Here is a 19,685-nt window from a genome sequence, read left to right as displayed (position 1 = left end):
TTGGTTATTTGAAGAGGGAAAGTTGACTAGGGGGAGAGTCCTTTCTGGTGATCCCCATCCGGTGAGGCCAGCTTACAGAGGGCCACGCTAAATCAAACGTTCACTCTTGATAATAAAGTTCCCAGAGTCGGTGAATAAGAACATAGGCTGACCAGGCAGGCAAGATGGCTCAGTCATCTGCCACCAAGTTGGTGGACCTGAGTTCAAGCCCTGGAACTCACATGAGAAAAGGAGGGAGCTCAGTCCCCCATGTTGTCGTCTGACTTGTCTGACGTGGGCTGTGGCATGCCTGCTGAGTCACAACTACGTCCCTGCTCTCCCCAGATAAGGAAGAGTACAGGACATCCCACCAACCTTGAGTTTCAGATACACAACAAACACTCCTTTAAAGTGAGTATGTCCCAAATGTTGCAATATTTTATCTGTTGAGAAGGGAAGTGTAACTTAAACTAATAATAACATCTCTTCACCCTTTAGGTTCAGCTGAGAGAAGGTCTCAGGTGGATCGCTGCATAATTTTATTATGAATTCCTTCCTAGCGAGGGTGGGGCATGATCCTTCTGCCTCACTGGCTCTATTTCTTATCTGCTTGCTAACTGTCCATTTCTATTTAAACTCCAGGCTGGTATTTGCCCGAGAAGTCTTCCTAACCTGTCAAATGTCACCTCTGTGTGTCAAAGGGCCAGCTCTCAGCAAAGTGGTACAAAGCACCCAGGGAGAGTAGCAGGGAAACATTGGAGAAATTGGGAAAACAGGCAAAATTAATAACATCAAGCCTCCCTAGATTTATCTTCCTTGGGAGATTATTTTACTGGGTTGATCTTATTTGTAAGATCTGAGATTTATGGTAACTTTCAAAGCGTTTTAGGTCACACCAAAGTGTCAAACAGAAAAACAGTGCTAGACACAACTTGCCACAGAACCGCTCCCCCTCGTCACAGGGATAATACATGAAAATCATGTCAGTGCTGCATACATGAGTTCAAATCACCGTAGACTCGGTCTGGTGACCGTGGGGAGGTAGGAGATAGGACAGCAGGACCTCGGAGCTGCCATACCTACTCTCCGGCCTCTCTAGTCCCCCAGGCCACTTAAGCTGACATCAGTTCTGATTTCGTGAGTCTTCATACGCACAGTGGCTATTTTAAGGACTCAAAAGAACCTAATACGTCCCAGAACTTCTTACGTGGTGATACCGATATATTTAACAATCGATAACCTAATACGTTCCAGAACTTCTTACGTGGTGATACCGATATACTTAACAATTGATAACCTAATACGTCCCAGAACTCCTTACGTGGTGATACCGATATATTTAACAATCGAAAGCAGCCAAGGAGGCCTGGCAGTACAGTCAGTGCAGGGGTCAGGGGTCAATTGTACCTCAGATGGAAATTTGCCTTAGCCATTTAAGACTGCTCTTCAGCTAGAATTTCTACAATGTTGGCCCAGAAAGCTCAGTTTCTACAGGGAACTGATTCTCAGGGTAGGATGGAGGGGGATATTCTCAACGATTGTTTTAAATTAAAATAGTTTCATATACCCTGGAAGGAGCTAGCAGGCAGCATTGATAGCTTAGAACGGAATGAACTGCAGTCAGGACGGGAGCGCTTGGGTTTGTCTTTCTGCCCTTCGATTCTATTGCCATTGAGTCCTGCCTGAGGCGTGCGCACACACACACACACTTAAAGCTTGTGACTGGAGCAATGAATTTGCATTGTTTACATTTAATACAGGCAATTACTGCAAGTTGATCAGTTTTAACTGGCAGGTCAGGGTTATCTGTGAAAACTTTCTTCCAGAGTCCGAGGCTCACCCCTTCTCAGGCCAGACAGTTGTTTCCAAATGACCAGTGGCCTACATACGTCTCCATGAGGAACTGACCATAGGACAGATAAAATCGCTAGCCGTCTATTCAACTACAAAAACAGTTAAAAGAAACCACCTCCACTTCCTGGTTTTCAGACCACACCACAGCTGTGGTAGTATGCTTCCCCCACCCGCTCCCATACCTCCTGAGGAGTCCCTCACAGCTGCCTGCCACTGGCCGAGCACTGGGGCTTTGAGGGCTTGTCTTCCTCAATATTTCACTGTGCTCCACGTCACTGGGCAACCGCCAACTCTTTCCTGTTGGCTCTGACAAAACTTTCTTCCTTATCTGGCTTCAGTGTCTTCGGCTACTCCTTCTGTTCCACAGCCTGCCCCATAAAAATGGGTGTCACCAGGGCCCACTCAGACTCTCCAACCTCTCCCACTCACCGCTGTGGTTCAACATCCACGGTCAAGTCTCAGCCTGCATCTACCTCTTGGCTCCAGACCTACTTGCCAACCCCGCTCAGAGACTTGCGTCTGGAGTACACTTTCATAGTCGTCTTTAAGGATGCCCTCACTCCTGTACTCTGCTTCAGTCAGGAGCTTTCCTCCTGAACTCTGGGAAGCCCTCTCTACACGCTCTCATTCCAAAACCCAGATCCAATCCTGAACTCCTACCATGCCCCCTTCAGAGTGAAACCCTCTGTTCCCATTTCCTGTTCTCATGTTCACATCCTTAGTATCAGGTCCCCTCTAACTCTCCAGATCAGCACTGGAGGTGACCTCTTCTCTAGAGAGTTCTTATGCAATGCATCCTCCATGCTCACACCAAGACAGCCATGGAAAACAAAGCTGCCATCACGTTTCTCGTCTACGGTTCTTCTCACGTCTCCAGCTTCTCAAACTGTGCCTCACAACCTCCTCATGTAACTGGATATAGAGATCACACACACACACACACACACACACACACACACACACACACACACACACACACAGGGCTAAGGTTTCTGAGTGCACAACCGAAAATTAGCTCAAAACCAAATTGATAACAGCAACGCTCACCCGTGTTGCATCCTGCAACTTCCCTGCAGGCTGAGTTCTGAACACACAACACGTACACTGTTAAAGTCATCCTGCATACAGCACTAAAGAACACCCCCTAAAGCACCCTGCTGAGAACTGATACCATTGCATGTTATAAACTGCAGCATTTTACTGTTCATATAAGTATTTGGCTCTGATGAAAGCATACTGTCTTAATTGTGGAAAACAAAAATGATTTTTACTATTTTCCTACTGTCGTTTCTCAGCATGTCAGATATCATTGAATCGGATTGTAGTAGACAAGCAAGGAGAGCCATTTCATTAGTATGGAAGTTTTTGTTTTTTTGAGACAGGGTTTCTGTGTGACAGCTCTGGCTGTCCAAGAACTCACTCTGTACTTACTTTTGTTCATAATAAGAGGTAGAACCACAATGTGCCAAAGAATTATTTTTAATTTTTTTATGATTCATTACTAATAATGTTTGATTTGTATATCTGTTGTATATAGGTATATGCCTGGAGTTGTGTAAGGTTTTCTTAGGCAAAATGGATTATAAGTAGGAAGAGTTCAAGAAACCCAAGTTATCCAATAAACTTTAAAACCAATGATTTACAAGTCCTTACCCAACTGTACCTAAAACAGGTTGATATGTAAATCCCAGCCATTCACACTCTGCCAAGGAATGATTCCAACAGGCCATGTCCCATGGGACACTCCCATAGGCATTTCTTAGGCTTAAGAGTCTTTCTTGATGGGCGGCAGCTGCACACACCTTTAATCCCAGCACTAGGGAGGCAGAGGCAGGTGGATCTCTCTGAGTTTGAGGCCAGCCTGGTCTACAGAGTGAGTTCTAGGACAGCCAGGGCTACACAGAGAAACCCTGTCTCAATAAAACAAACAAACAAAACAAAACAAAACAAAAACAACAACAAAGGAGTCTTTCTCTGCCAAACATTTTATGAATCTTAGTGGTGAGATTAAGCATCTGTCGCTCTGGGAAGACTTAATGACAGTTCCCAGATGAGACAAATCTCTCTTTCCACTGATGTCCCCCAGCTCTTGAATGTGCCCCTGTTACACGGATGCTGTGCTTAGAGACTGGATAAACTTTTATAGATCATGAATTTCTCCTTTTCTATGACTTGTAGAAATGTATTTTAACTTTTATGGTACTAAAACATCAGTATTTTGTTTGTTTTTGTTTTTCGAGACGGGGTTTCTCTGTATAGCTCTGGCTGTCCTAGAACTCCCTCTGTAGACCAGGCTGGCCCTGAACTCAGAGATCCACTGCCTCTGCCTCCTGTGCACTGGGATTAAAGGCGTGTGCCACCACTGCCGAGCTAAACATCAACGGCGAGCATCTATCCAGCTGCCTTTAAACAGTAAGCCCACTGCTGTCATAGGCACCCTTGGACTTTTCGGATGGTCTACCTTTGTGAAACCATTGTACAGGCAAGACCCTAATACCTCCCTTAGAGTCTAAATGTCTTAACGATGGGAGTCATCTCCCATATGTATCTATACATCTCCAAAACAGCATGTAGCAGGGTAAAATTTTAATTTTGATAAAAACATAAACAAAAACAAGCAACAACAAAATCTTAGCATGGGACTAGAGAGGTAAGAGCTGACTCCATGGGTAAAAGAACTTGCTGCTCTTGCATGGACTTGAGTTCAGTTCCCAGTACCCATGTCAGGTGGCTCTCAACTGCCTTTAACTCTAGTTCCAAGAGATCTCCTACCACAGGCCTCCACAGACATGGGCACTCAGGTGCACATAGCCCCCTCACACATAATAAAAATAAAAGAGACCTTTGTAAAGCCTCTCCTGTTGGTAGGTGTTGATGGGAGGACCAAAGAATGCAGACCAATCCACCTGCAAGTTACATTTCTTACCAAGATGCGAAGCTCTGACGATGTGCTTGGTGAGTTAGCAGATTGCAATCTTTGCTTTGTATTCAGCCTCCTGACTACTGTGCTCAGCACCCCCTGCTGTCCTGACCACTGTGCTCAGCACCCTTGCTGTCCTGACTACTATGCTCAGCAGCCCCTGCTGTCCTGACTACTGTGCTCAGCACCCCTGCTGTCCTGACTACTGTACTCAGCACCCCCTGCTTTCCTGACTACTGTGCTCAGCACCCCTGCTGTCCTGACTACTGTGCTCAGCACCCCTGCTGTCCTGACTACTGTGCTCAGCACCCCTGCTGTCCTGACTACTCTGGTCAGCACCCCTGCTGTCCTGACTACTGTGCTCAGCACCCCCTGCTGTCCTGACTACTGTGCTCAACACTCCCTGCGTCGTGGCTTTCACCCACTAGCACAGTCTAGCGGCTGTGACTGGTCAGTCAGTTTCCCTCTGTTTAGGCTTGTCTCTATGACTGGGTTATGAGTGTGAGCGGTCACCACCTGCTCTTACTAACAGCATCCACATACTAGGAAGAGCCTGAATCACAGAGCCCTCTAACAAATTATGCCTGCAAGATAAAGTAGTATCCTTCATATTTCATTTTTTTTGTGGTGAAGAACCACAAGGAAAATAAAATTTAACTGTAATTCCAGCTCCTTAGGAAGCTGATATAGGAGAACTGCACGTTCAAGGCCAGCCTGGGCTACAGAGCTAGTTTAAGGCCAGCCTGGGCAACGTAGTGAGCCATGTCTCAGAATAAAAAGTAAAAGGAGGAGTGGGGAGACGCTCTGCAGTTTAGGGCAGCTGTTGTTCTTGCAGAAGAAGACAGGGAGCTTGATTCCCAGCTCCCATGTGGTGGCTCACATCTGTAACTCCAGTTCCAGGGGATCTGATCCCCTTTTCTGGCCTCCAAGGGCACCAGGCATACATGTGGTATTCATACATGCATGCAGGCAAAACATACATACAAAATAAAATAAACCTAAAATTTGCCTAGAGTGAACACGGCCTTGGGGTCAGTCTTCAGTGGCTCACACACGCACAGTGTTCAAATTATGTAGGCAATAAATTTAAGTGAATTAATTGGTGCTTTATTTATTTGCTTTCTTGAGAGCATCCCTGAAAGTCTCAGCTGAAGAACAACAAAAACAAAATTAAACAACAACAACAACAAACCAGTCTTGGTGCAAGCGGATTTTGACGTGTAGTTTTGTTTGTTTTTTGTTTGAGAGAGTCTTGGTGTGCAGCCAGCTGGCCTGGAAGTGTAGTCCAGGCTGCCTTCAGACTTGCAGCAACCCTCTGCCTCAGCCTCCTGGGTGCTGTGATTCCAGGTGTATACCGTCACGGTGGGCAAACAGACCTTTTAGAGATCGTTTGCCCTCTAGAAGTCATACCTGGCGTTTGCTCTCTAGAAGATTCGCTTCCCAGGTCCACAGGTCATACAGCACGGCAAATCTGTCCACACCGGCGTGGGCCCAGTCCCAGCGCTGGCTGCTCTCTGACTTGCTATCCTCTCTGTGACCTGGGAAGAAGCCAGTGGGAATGGTTAGAGACAGGCCTTCTCAAACGCTCCTTCTCTGAGGAACATGGAGACTATCGGCTCCACCTCAGGAGTAGATCTGAGCTGGCGACTGGGACTCCCCAAAGTCAACTGAGGGAGCCACCTGCAAAGGCCAGGCCTGAAGTCCACACTTGTTGACTTCCAAATCAACAGAAGCTTTGTTTTTACTTTCTAAATTTAAAGACTAATTTTAGTAATTCCCCCACCCCATCCCCCATCCCCCACCCCCTACCCCCCCACCCCCCCCACCCCCCACCCCCGAGCCTCTTTTGGATACAGGGCCTCACCATGTAGCCCTGGCTGGCCTAGAACTCACTATGTATCAGGCTAGCCTGAACCTCACAGAGATCCACCTACTTCTGCCTCCTGAGGGCCAGGGCTGGGATTACGCATGTGCACCACCACCCCTAGCTCAGTAATTTTTTGTTGTTGTGAGTCAGAGTCTCATGTAGCTGCGGGTGAACTTCTGACCTTTCTATCTCTACCAAAGGAGTTGAGTCCCGGCAGCATCACAGACATGTCCACCATGTCCACGCAGTGCTGGGGATGAAACCCAGGGCTTCCTGCATCCTTGGCAAGCACTGTACCAACTGAACTACATCCCAACCCTTTAAAGACTGTTTAGAAATCAAACCAGTTGACATGAAATCTGTGCCAAAACGCCCCTGAATTTACAGCTTTAAAGGCAGAACATACATTTTTCCCTTTTCATAAACTGGCCTCTGGTGTTTAACAACTCAGATGAATGTACATGAATGTTCTCTCTCTCTCTCTCTCTCTCTCTCTCTCTCTCTCTCTCTCTCTCTGTGTGTGTGTGTGTGTGTGTGTGTGTGTGTGTGTGTGTGTGTGTGTCAAGTGTGCACAAGAGATCAAGAGGTCAACCTAAAGTGTAGTTCCCCAGGAGCCTCTACCTTTTGGGGACGTGTTTTGGGTTCTTTCACTGAGACCTGAGGTTCACCATGTAGGATAAGCTGACTGGTCGCCAAGCCTAGGGACCCTCCTGTCTCAGCCCCCCGACCAGGTACTACAGTGCTGGCAACCATGGCCAGCTTGGGGGCTTGGGGGATGAACTTAGGTCCTCGTGACTGCAAGACAAGCACTAGTGATGACTGAGCCATTTCCCCAGCCCTATTATTTTCATTAACGTTAACTATGTCAAAAATCTCCAGAGAGCCTTCTAAGGTGTTCCTTAATTATATTAATTGCCACCTTACATCGGTAAAGTTAATCATCATCACCATTTGGCAGAAATATTTTCTATTTGGATTAGTGTTAGCATCACCACCAACATGATTATTGCTTCCAATCTGTAAGTGGCCTGCTTCGGGAGATAATACTAGAAAGCAAGAAACATCCAGGTACTGACACATGCACTGAATAATTCCTGACTCCGTGACGGGGATTTAGCAAGAGACGGGCTCTGTTGATGGTGCTCTCAGGCAGCAGTTGGGAGACCATTTCACAATGGTTGACAATAGTCCTACCAGCCAGCTTCAGGGAAAGATGTCCTTGTGGTTACACGTGTTTCAACCGAATTAAGTTCTCAGCAGACAGAAATAGTTACAGGGGATTATCAATTAATATGGGCACAAGGTGTATGTAACATAACCAGTGAAAATAAAAGCTAAGAGTGAAATGAAATGTTCTAGAATGTTCGGTGCCTGATTCAGATAGTCACAGTTGTAGCAACAACTGCGTGTTCTTATTTGTTCAGCGTCATATTAAATTAACTCCGCCTGGGTTCTGAAAGTCAGTTGCCAGACATTCTTCGAGAAGCATTTTCTAACAGGATGAAGGTGAATCATCTTCTGACACAGTCTACATTATATATATATATGCCTTCTAAACTCCCCATCCTGGGCTGCAGTGTGTCTAGACAGTCTCAGCTCTTTCTAAGTGCAATAGGAAACGCTAATGAGAAATAGCCTTACCTTCCTTACTTTTAAAATTGGAAGTTTAGGTGATCATGCCCAAAAGAGGCAAGAATAGTGACTATGCGTTGCTTGGTTAGCCCAGGTCATGAGTCCTCCTGGGGCTTGTCTGGCATCACTTAGCCGGATCCCCTTGTATGCCCATGGTTTCCTGTTAGGAACCCAGCAACGTCTCTGCTTCTAAATTCAGTCTCCCCAGCGTCAGTTGGCTCAGGAGAAACATCATTCACTGCACTTGCTCCCTTTGCTCACCCCAGGGTCCCAAACCACCTCCCTTCTACCCAGGGGCGATGTAGAACGTTCCCTGGGTAATACGGAGTTTAACAACCACAAGAATTACAACCGATCCCCTAAAGAGCACAGCTCGATCACAAAGAGAACTGAGCCCCACGCATGCACACACTTGGGTAAGGGGAGTGAATGCTTACTCAAGTTTTAATGCTATTGTTTGGTCATTGGAGTGTGTCTTTGTTGTTTGTTTGTTTGTTTTCAGTACTGGAGATCTACAAGAGCCTTGTGCACACCAATCAAGTACTCTACCATCGAACTCCATCCCCAGCCCTGGGCAGGTGACTTTTTTTTTTTTAATCTGCCTCCTTACTTTTTTCTTTCTCAATGAAATAGCTGGCAATGAGCAGAAGCTCTGACTCCAGAGCCTTCAAATCCTGCAAGGCTTCGTCATACATGACATACAGGCCGAGCTGGTCCTGAGTGTGGACACAGCCAGCTTGCATGCTGTGGAAGTCATCCTGGTTTTCAGCTTCCGAGAACTCCAGGAATTGCCCGCCATGGACCTGGGGGAGGAAGGCCAAACCTCAAAGTTACCGGAAAAGGGAGAGTTATATTTTGTCAGTCCAAACGGCCCAGGCAGTGGGTTTCCTCTCCCACACAGCGGGCTGCTGGGGCCCAACCACAGGGGAAGAGCTGAATTATATATAGTCTTCTGTCAAACACTGTCAAACTTTTGTTTACTGCAAAGAATTTCAATATTTTCATTTTCTCCACCTTATAAGACCTTTATGCAAATGTTCTAATCCTCCCACCTGGTAAAAAGGTCTGCTGCATTCTCATAATTTAAGAGACTTGAGGGCTGACCTCTTCCCTCTTTCCTTCATGAAAGACTGTGAGTTTGGTCCCCAGCTAATGGGGACAAGACACAGTTGCCTGCATTAAATGAAGACGGAGTGAATGTGCCGTCTAGACAAGCTTGCTTTTCCACTTGTACGAGTAACACATGCTTCTGAACAAAAGTGAAGTTCTGCCTTGTCAAGGCACTTTAATTGGAGTAGTGGTCTCTTTCTTTGTGCCCCTGAACTTGTTTCTAACACACACACACACCCTCACTTATGGACAAAGAATGTTAGTTTGTCTTTTTAGTTAATTCCTGAGCAACTGGAACAGGACACTCAGTGGTCCAGGATTTAGGGGGCCTTTGAAGTCACAGGCTGGGCAGAGGACTGCCAGGATATACTTACCCTGGTTGAACCACTCAGCTGTTCTTGAGTCAATAACAAAATGGGAAGGGTAGGACATCATGATAGGGAAATATTGGGGTGTTTTTGAGAATGATGGAGACTTTCTCTGCCTTCCCCACTCCCGGCTAAGCCCACCAAAAGCTGAGAAACTCTGCAGCCACCAAAGCCACCCTGAGTCAGTGGCTTTCCTGGTCTTGTCTTAGAAATCCAAACAAGGAGATTCATGGACCACAGAATTTTAGTGGGGGAACTTCTTACAGACTCACAGTGGGCAGCTTAAAAGGGAGAGGGAGCCGGGCTCCCACAGAGCAGGGTGGGTCCCAGGAAACAGGCTACAATCAGATGCTGCCCTGGGCTTTTAAAAGGACTTACGGCAGAAACTGGGGTGAGGTGTAGAAAGGGAGATGAGTTGGTCCAGTTGGCCCAACCAGGTGCCCAGGTGCCTTTGCTCAGTCTCTGTCACTCACTTGCAGTCTTTTGTGGAGTGACATTTAGACGATGACCAACAGAAACGGGAGTTCTCTTCTGCACTTCCGGCCTCCAGCAAGGACTTTCCAGAATGACTGCCTTGAGGCTGCAGCCGAATCTGATCAGTCTCCATCTCCCGCTCACATCATGTCTACACTATGCTGATTGTGTGGAATACGGAACACCACATGGGCGGGGCACGTTGGATTCATAAACATTAGCTGTTCAAAACATGTTTGTTTTAATTCTGTGAGTTCTGGGCTGGAAAGGCCCAGTGGGTAAAGCAGTAACCAAGAAAATCTGATGGCCTGAGTTAGATCTCCAGAACCCATGTGAAAAAAAGCCAGATGTAATGGCACACGTCTGTAATCCCAGCTCCCCTACCTAGAGATGGGGAGCAGAGGCAGAACTGCCTGGGAGCTTGCGGGCCAGTGGGCCTGAGTAAGCTGTACAGCTGCAGAAACCAGAGGGGCTGCCTCGAAGATGGAAGATGAGGATTCCCAAAAACTGTTCTCTGACACATCCACAAAGTCAAGTAATGTTTAGTTCTTTATGTTCCTCCAAAATGCATTAGCAATCTCAAGTCACAGCAATTTACTGTGTTGGGTAATGTCCCCCAAATTCGAGTACACCTGGAAATCTTTGAACAAGACTTTATTTGGAAACAGGGTCTCTACAGAAATAAAGTAAGAGATCATCCTACCGGGTTAGAGTGGGCTCTCATCCAACAAGTGGTGTCCTCACTAAAAGAAGGAATTGGGAGCTGGACACTGAGGGGAGAGGCCCCAAAGCTTAGCACGATTCATCTGTGAGTGCAGGAATGTCCAAGTGGCACACACCTGTGAACCCAGCTACGCCAGAGGCAGAGACAGGAGAATCACAAGCCATGGACCGATCTGAACAATTTAGTGAGACCTAGTCTTGAAATAAAATACTAAAAGCTGGAGAGGAGAGATGGGGATGTAGTTCAGTGGGAGAGAATAAGCCTCGCTTGTGTGAGGTCCTAGTACCTGCTAGGTACTGTTAGTGCCTCACTCAAAAATGGGGAGGGTAGGGGTGAAGGGGGAAGAGAGGAGGAGCAGGGGGAGGGGAGATAGGGAAGAGGAAGGGGGAGAAAGGAGGAAGGGGTAGGGGAGAAGAAGAGCCAAAGAATGGCAGGAATTGCCTGAAACTCCCAGAAGCTGGAAGAGGCATGGAGGGCTATCTTTTGGAGTCTTTGAAGAAAGTGTGGTCCTGCCAATACTTTGGCTTTGGACATGTGGCATCCAGAACTGTGACGTCCATTTCTGCCATGAACCACTCACTCACTCTGGTGTTCTTTGTCGTGGCCGCCCCAGGAAATTATCCAATCAAGAACTATTTCAACTGCGTCACCGTTAACGTAGGGTTCCTGAGAATCTTTGAGTTGTACTCTGAGGCGTTTTGGTCCCAGCTGCACAAAGGTGACTAACCCAGTCGCTGCCTGGGTCATGGTTCCCTTACCATGCTGCTTACTTCCCTCACCTTTAAGTTTTCATGGTCATATGAAAGACCCTCTTTCTAAAGGCTTCCTTTGTGGTCTAGAAAGTTGGTCCTGCCGTATTGTTCTTGGAGGAGTGGCAGGAAAGGGAGGCAGTAATTAGTGTCTGAGTAAGAAATAATACGACCTTTGGAATGATTCATGCATATTTAAAGTCTGGCTGTTAACTGAGACCGGGGTAACTATTTGAGGAAGAAAGTAACTACAGGAAAACTAGTGGCTGCCATTGGTTTTACACCCAAAGTGGTTCCTGCTCCTACTTACTAATGTGAGCTTTGGGTCTTTTTGCAAAGTAGATGGATCTGAGTTCAAGGCCAGCCTGGCCTACAGAGCTAGTTCTAGGACAGCTAGGACTACACAGAGAAACCCTGTCTCAAACAACAACAACAAATCCATGTCCCACTTCACTTTGTTACGTGAGCATCCAGTAAGCACCTCCAACTTCCCAAGTCCTACGTGAGATTCTGACCTTCCCAGTCAAATCTCAGCTGACGACAGCAGCTCCAGACTTCCAGTGCTCAGGTCAAAACAGCTTTGGAATCTCTCTGGACTTCTGGAAGTCATTCTGGCTGTATCTTTAACATACTCACACGCTGTTTAATGCCTGCTTTGTTCTGATGTGCTGTTAGGTCATTCCATTGTTGCACGACCACCGTAGAATGTGTTTGTACAACTCTAGGTTATATAGCCTACTACATATATGGTACAGCTTCTTGGTTGTAGGCCGTAAATCTGGACAGCACATTCCTGTACTCAATGTGGTAGATAGTCATAACAGAATTATAAACATTTGGCTATCGGCACATTGAAACAGGTTTGCCAGCACCATACCACAAACACTGCCATCGCAATGGTTACAGTGTCCCCACGAAACAGACGCTTCTCAGCTTAGGAGAGAAACAGTCTTCTGAGGCCATTGAGTGTGATCCACCATTGGCTGAGATATGGTCACATGGTACATGAGCTTATGTTCAGACTCTACCATTTCTTTTTTTTTTTAATTCAAGGATTAATTATTTTTATTTTGCATGGATGTTTTGTCTGCATGTATGTATGTGTACTCTGTGTGCCTGGCACTAGTCAGATCCCCCCTGGAACTGGATTTACAGATGGTATAAGCTATCATGTGGGTGCTGGGGACTGGACCCAGGGCCTCTGCAAGAACAAGAGCTCTTAACCAGTGAGCCATCTCTTCGGGCCGGGATCTGTCATTGTTTACTGGCGCTTTTTCTCAGACACATTGTTTTGGAGTTGATTAATGAAGTGGTCTCCTCCTATCATGGCTCTCTGCAAAGCCCTGGAGTGCCCTTTGGCTGCTCCCAAAACAACAGAATGAGCGGTAATGTGGAAGTTATACCGCACCACACTTCCGTTTAAACTCTACAAGGGCTCCCTTCTGGCTCAGAGTTCAAGCCAGAATGCTCACCATGGCTCATAAAGCCGCGAAGAATCTTCCTTCACCTCTCAAGGCTCATTGCCTGCTGCTTTCCCCTTGTCCACCCTAGTCACACTGAACTCCTTGATTTCCCTGCAATGGGCTGGACACAGCCCTGCTCGGGGCCTCTGCATTGACCTTCTCTCTGCTGGGCGCTCTACCGGTCAGTCATATTGCTTCCTGAGTTCCTTCAGGTCTTCCCTCCCACAGTGTCTCCTTTGTGAGACTCGCCCCTTCACCTCCTCACCAGGAGCACCCACTGCCCACTCCACGTTCACCGGGAGCACCCACTGCCCACTCCACGTTCACCGGGAGCACCCACTGCACAGTCCACGTTCACCGGGAGCACCCACTGCCCACTCCACGTTCACCGGGAGCACCCACTGCACAGTCCACGTTCACCGGGAGCACCCACTGCCCACTCCACGTTCACCGGGAGCACCCACTGCCCACTCCACGTTCACCGGGAGCACCCACTGCCCACTCCACGTTCACCGGGAGCACCCACTGCCCACTCCACGTTCACCGGGAGCACCCACTGCCCACTCCACGTTCACCGGGAGCACCCACTGCCCCACTCCACGTTCACCGGGAGCGTCCACTGCCCACTCCACGTTCACCGGGAGCGTCCACTGCCCACTCCATGTTCACCGGGAGCGTCCTTTGCCCACTCCACGTTCACCGGGAGCACCCACTGCCCACTCCACGTTCACCGGGAGCGTCCACTGCCCACTCCACGTTCACCGGGAGCGTCCACTGCCCACTCCACGTTCACCGGGAGCACCCACTGCCCACTCCATGTTCACCGGGAGCGTCCACTGCCCACTCCATGTTCACCGGGAACACCCACTGCCCACTCCATGTTCACCAGGAGCACCCACTGCCCAATCCAGCGCTCTCGGTTCTCCTTTCTTAACTTTTCTCCATTGCGCCCTCACAATCTTCAGTGGTCCACAAAGGCCACGTTACCTCGTTTTCAGCAGCTCTAAAGCTCGGTGGCTGGAAGTGAACCTCTCACTCAGAGAGAGCCATTGCAGGGCAGAGGCTCTCTAGGCGGTCGCCCTGTATCAGCAACCGAGGGTGACAATGTTTCCCTCCTGCCTTGTGACCGTCGCCTCCTACCGGCTGAAGCAGGAGAGGACAGCAGAGAGTGTGGACCAGCTCCTGGTGCTCTGCTCCGACACTGACATGTGGCATTTCTGCTCACAGCTCAAAACTAGTCACAGCCCCACTCAACTGCAAGAGCTAGGAGGTCTAGGGAAACTCTGGTGCCAAATCAGCCTGTATTTGATACACATTCTATGTTTATTTAATGTCTCTTGCTGTGTGGTAAGGTCCCTCATGGCGAGAATTTGTGCTAGTTTTGTGTGCTGCTATAACCCCGTGCCTACACTAGAGCCCAGTATAGTTATTAGTCAGCATACTTGTGGGAGAAAGAAAGGAAGAAAGGAAGGGAGGGAGGGTGGGAGGGAGGGAGGAGGGAAGGAAGGAAGGAAGGAAGGAAGGAAGGAAGGAAGGAAGGAAGGAAGGGAGGGAGGATTGGCTCACAGCCTATGGAAATAGATAAACCAATAGTTGGGCACAGCTGTGCTAGATCCTATGACAAGCTGACGAACCATTAGATGAAGCCCTTGCTCTACATAGAGATATAAAGAAGGGCCTCCCAGAGAGATTTTTGGACTGGACTCTTGAGTCAGAATACACATTTGCCAAGGAGAGAGTGGGGGGGGGCGGGGGGGGGAGGGCAGTGACTGAGGATCCCAGAGGCTCTGTCTAGTCAGGGGAGGGTCAGGCCCCACCCACCTCATGGAGATTCTAAAGGCAGCAGAGGGAAGTGAGGTCTGAGTTCAGCAGAGGCCAGGATGTGCTCAGCCTTGTAAATGTCTCCAAGAAGCCTGGTCTTCCCTTGTGGAGAACAGGAAACTCATCAAGGACTTCCAGCAAAATAGCAATCATGTTTACATTTGGGCAAAGACCCTGAGAAACTTATAAAGCAATGAGGGAGACATTCTTCTCTTTAAAATCCTCCATCTCCCACTCCCTTAGGAACCGGTCTCACATCCAAGGAAAGCCGAGCCCCCAGTGGTCTGGCTCACTCTGTCTAGAGGCCTCACCTCCCACCACTTCCTCTCAAAAGCCTTCTGCTGCCAACACACCCTGAACTCACCGTGGGCTCCCAGGCTCCCATGGCTGAGGAGCCAGCCACAGGCAAGTCCCAACACCAGGAGAAGTCCCTCAACAGGGCTTCTTCTTCTACCCTGCCATGGTAAGCAGGCACATAAAATGACAAGGTGGCCGAGAGGCTGTAGATGACTTTTTTTTTTTTTTTTTTTTTTTTTTTTTTTGGAGCTGAGGATTGAACCCAGGGCCTTGCGCTTGCTAGGCAAGCGCTCTACCACTGAGCTAAATCCCCAACCCCTGTAGATGACTTCTTTTGCTAGCACTATTGTTGAGTAAACACTCATTAACATTAGCCAAGATGTTCCTTGTGGGATCAAAACAGGGGCTGAAGGAATGTGCTGGGGAAGAAGCATCCACCTTGGAAGCTGCACCCATCTCCAGTAAACTAACTTGTCTTTCTGCTTAGTTCCTGGGCTTGAGGAGATGAATGCAGCAGACGGCATCTGGGCCTCTCCTTCCCACCCCCAGGGCTGGACATCCTAGTGTAAACATTTGGTCCTATTAAAGACCCGACAGAAGGTCCTGCCTGGGGTGTCTCACACTAAAGCAATAGCCACTGGGAGTGTTTTCAGTGTGCTGTCTATTATTTATGAGAGAACAGAAGTGACATACTGCAAAGCCCCACGATGCTGGTCCTACAGTTAGTAGGGAAGGATGGTATTTGTCCCCTGCGGTAGTTTGAATATTGTTGGCCCCCATAAGCTCATACAGAGAGGCATTTGTAGGAGGCGTGGCCTTGTTGGAGGAAGTGTGTCACTGTGGGGGCGGGCTTTGAAGGCTCATATATGTTCAAGCCACCACACCCAGTGTCTCAGTTCACTTCCTGTTGCCTGCAGGTCAAAATGTAGAACTCCCAGCTCCTTCTCCAGCACCATGTCTGCCTGCACGCCACCATGTCCCGCCATGATGATAATGGACTAAACCTCTGAAAATGTAAGCCACCCCAGTGAAATGTTTTCTTTTATAAGAGTCCCCGTGGTCATGGTGTCTCTTCATAGCAACAGAACACTGACTGAGACAGTTCCCCTCTCCCCTTTTACTTCCATTCCTCACTCTAACTCAGAACAAACAAAGCAGGAGAAGACCTTTTGTAAGGACAGTTTTTAAAACGCTATTAGCATGGTATCTTGTTGTGGGATATGTGTACACTGTGTGAGGTGTATTGCTGTGATTGGTGTAATAAAAAGCTGAACAGCCAATAGCTAGGCTGGAGTTATAGGCAGGACTTCTGGGGAGAGAGAGGAAGAAGAGGAGGAATCGAGGCACGCAGGAGACACAAAGAGGAAACAGGATGCGCAAGACAGAAGAGAGATAACACCACGTGATAGACCGTAGATTAATATAAATGGGTTGATCTAAGTTATAAGAGCTAGTTAGGAACAAGCCTAAGCTTTCATAATTAATAAGTCTCCATGTCATTATTTGTGAGCCGATGGCCCAAAGGAAAATTCAACTACAGTATCTGTCATCGAAGCTGTGGTAGGATCAACATAGGAAAGAGAAAGACACACTTGTGTCTGTTGGAAGTGAGTGTTGAGCCTCTTCCATGGGCCCATGAAGGAGTGGCCAGTTGGGCCTGAGATTGAGCTCAGAGGAGGAAGGAAGCTGAGGAATGAGGCAATCAGAGCAGAAGCTGGAGTCTGGTGAAGGGGGAGGAGAATGTTGTCCTGGATACGGGGTGGAAGACTCTAAGGGACTGGGTGAGGAAAAGAAAATATTCCCCAACATCCAGAGCTGCACTGTCCAATATGGTCGCCTCAAGCCAACACGCTTTCTGTAGATGATATGCGCCAGGTTCTAAAGAATTCAAATGAAAGTATGTGTCCTATCTCACCATTGATTTTTAATATTGATTACACGCGAGAATAATGTATCTTGTACATGGGGTTACATGAACTGCATTAAAATTAATTCCACATGTTTCTTCCCATTTTAAATGTAGCGTGTTTAAATGTAGGACATTTTAAGTTATGCACATTGCTGTCATTATGCTCCTAGGCCCAGAGAGAGCCGTCTAGGCTCTGTCCACGTGACGAAGCAGTTAACAAAATTCCCTGTCTTAGAGGTGCGGCAGGCTTATGTCAGGGGCTACAGTTCAGAATATGACTTGTCTGAAGTCAAGTAAGTTCCACTTTTTACATTTGTCCATCTACTTTCATTCTCCTTAAAATGTTTAATTCATTTTAAAGACATTTATGTACTGTATGTGCGTGTGTGCTCATACCACAGAGAGTGTGTAAATGCACATATACATATCACAAGTATGAAGGTCAGAGGTCAACTTACAGGAGTCAGTTTTTCCTACTACCATTTTAGCCCTAGGGATTATACTCAGGTCATAATTTCTTGAAAGCAAGCACCTTTACCCAATGAGCCATCTTACTGGCCTTTAAATTCTTCTTTTTCGAGACAGTCCTACCATACAACCCAGGAGGGGCTCCGTGATCCTCACCTCTGGAGTACTTGGACTACTGGCTGTGTGTGAAACACTGTGCCTGGCTTAATCTAGTATCCTTTGGGAAAGAGGGGTCAGAAAGTCTCCTGTAGCCAGGTCTGGCCCCCAGCCATGTGGGGGAAGATGATCCTGAACTCCAGATATTTCTACCTGGACCTCAGCAGGGTGCTAGGATTGTACTCATGCATGACCACATTTGGCTTAATCTAGCACTGTTTTAAAAGGCTTGAAAACAAAAGGGTGTGCGTCCCACTGCCAGAGAGAGTCTTGTCAGGATTTTGTGAGAACATGTGAGACCCAGGCCAGGAGAGGGAAGGACTTCTCACATTCTGCTCCCTATGGAACCAACCTCCCTGTGGGTCAACTCTTTCCTTCCCATTGGCTCCAGAGCCACTCTCCTGCTCTCCTGAGCTCACGTGGTCACTGTTAGGGTGCGTTTATTAGCTTAGCTTTGAGACAGGGTCTCGACGCACACACGGCTCAAGTGGATCTAAAACTTAAGTACCCCTGCTCAGCTTCCCACACGCTGTGATTACAGCGGTCACCTCACTCAGGTACCCCTGCTCAGCTTCCCACACACTGTGATTACAGCAGTCACCTCACTCGGGTACCCCTTCTCAGCTTCCCACACACTGTGATTACAGCAGTCACCTCACTCGGGTACCCCTGCTCAGCTTCCCACACACTGTGATTACAGCAGAGTCACCTCACTCAGGTACCCCTGCTCAGCTTCCCACACACTGTGAGTACAGCAGTCACCTCACTCAGGTACCCCTGCTCAGCTTCCCACACACTGTGAGTACAGCAGTCACCTCACTCGGGTACCCCTTCTCAGCTTCCCACACACTGTGATTACAGCAGAGTCACCTCACTCAGGTACCCCTGCTCAGCTTCCCACACGCTGTGATTACAGCGGTCACCTCACTCGGGTACCCCTGCTCAGCTTCCCACACACTGTGATTACAGCAGAGTCACCTCACTCGGGTACCCCTGCTCAGCTTCCCACACGCTGTGATTACAGCAGTCACCACACTCGGGTACCCCTTACCCTGCTCAGCTTCCCACACACTGTGATTACAGCAGAGTCACCACACTCGGGTACCCCTGCTCAGCATTTTTATATGCCCCTCATTGCCCTCTCTTGTCTGCTGGTCCCCATCCCCCAGCTCCCACTTATAAATGGTTATTCTCAATCAAGTTTATTTAGCTTAACATGACTCCCCATCTGTTACTTCCCTGTGTTAACTGATTGTAATGCTAAGAAAAGATGGTTTGGAAGACATACTAATCAGGGCATAAAACCTCAGCCCAATAGCTCACCTTGTGCTCAGCAGGTGTCCCATGGATATAGTGGTGAGCACCTAGGCCTTGCGAGGTGCCCAAGCCTCCTTTTGACATATTTATCCAAGAATTATCTCCCACAGTGGGGACCAGGTTCCCTGAAACCAAGGTAAGGCCTGAAGTGTTAATTGTCAGAGTTCGCTCCACGGATCTGAAGTAGTTAAGAACTCCCAGACAGGCGCGCTGGAACAGAGGGAGAGTAGAATCAGGACACCGCCCTGTGCTTTGCCCTACAGAGCAGAACTTGATGGGGACTTGAAGGGGGCAGCTCTACTGTGGAGAAAGGAAGGTACCATCCCTGGAAGGGACAGATTTCACATACACACACACACACTCAATCAAAGAGTTGCTGAGCAGTGGTGGCACACGCCTTTAATCCCAACACTGGGGAGGCAGAGGCAGGTGGATCTTTGTGAGTTTGAGGCCAGCCTGGGCTACATAGTGAGTTCCAGGACAGCCAGAGCTGCTTCACAGAGAAACCCTGTCTGGAAAAACAAAACAAAACAGAACAAAAATCAAAGAATGAATGCATTGCTATTAAAGGTAGGAA

At 48.0% G+C, this 19,685-nt stretch overlaps 1 protein-coding gene across 1 annotated transcript in view; it reads right to left on the bottom strand.

Moving 5' to 3' along the window:
• Positions 1–19,685, bottom strand: part of LOC131918763 (uncharacterized) — a 168,831-nt gene that overhangs the window by 107,777 nt on the left and 41,369 nt on the right. Inside the window, 3 exon segments of the mRNA XM_059272965.1 lie at positions 6,164–6,291; positions 8,863–9,055; positions 19,115–19,318. Coding sequence (XP_059128948.1) covers positions 6,164–6,291; positions 8,863–9,055; positions 19,115–19,318 — 525 coding nt within the window.

This window comes from Peromyscus eremicus, chromosome 8b (assembly GCF_949786415.1).
Source record: "Peromyscus eremicus chromosome 8b, PerEre_H2_v1, whole genome shotgun sequence".
Taxonomy (NCBI): domain Eukaryota; kingdom Metazoa; phylum Chordata; class Mammalia; order Rodentia; family Cricetidae; genus Peromyscus; species Peromyscus eremicus.
This window is presented reverse-complemented; position numbering and strand designations above follow the sequence as displayed.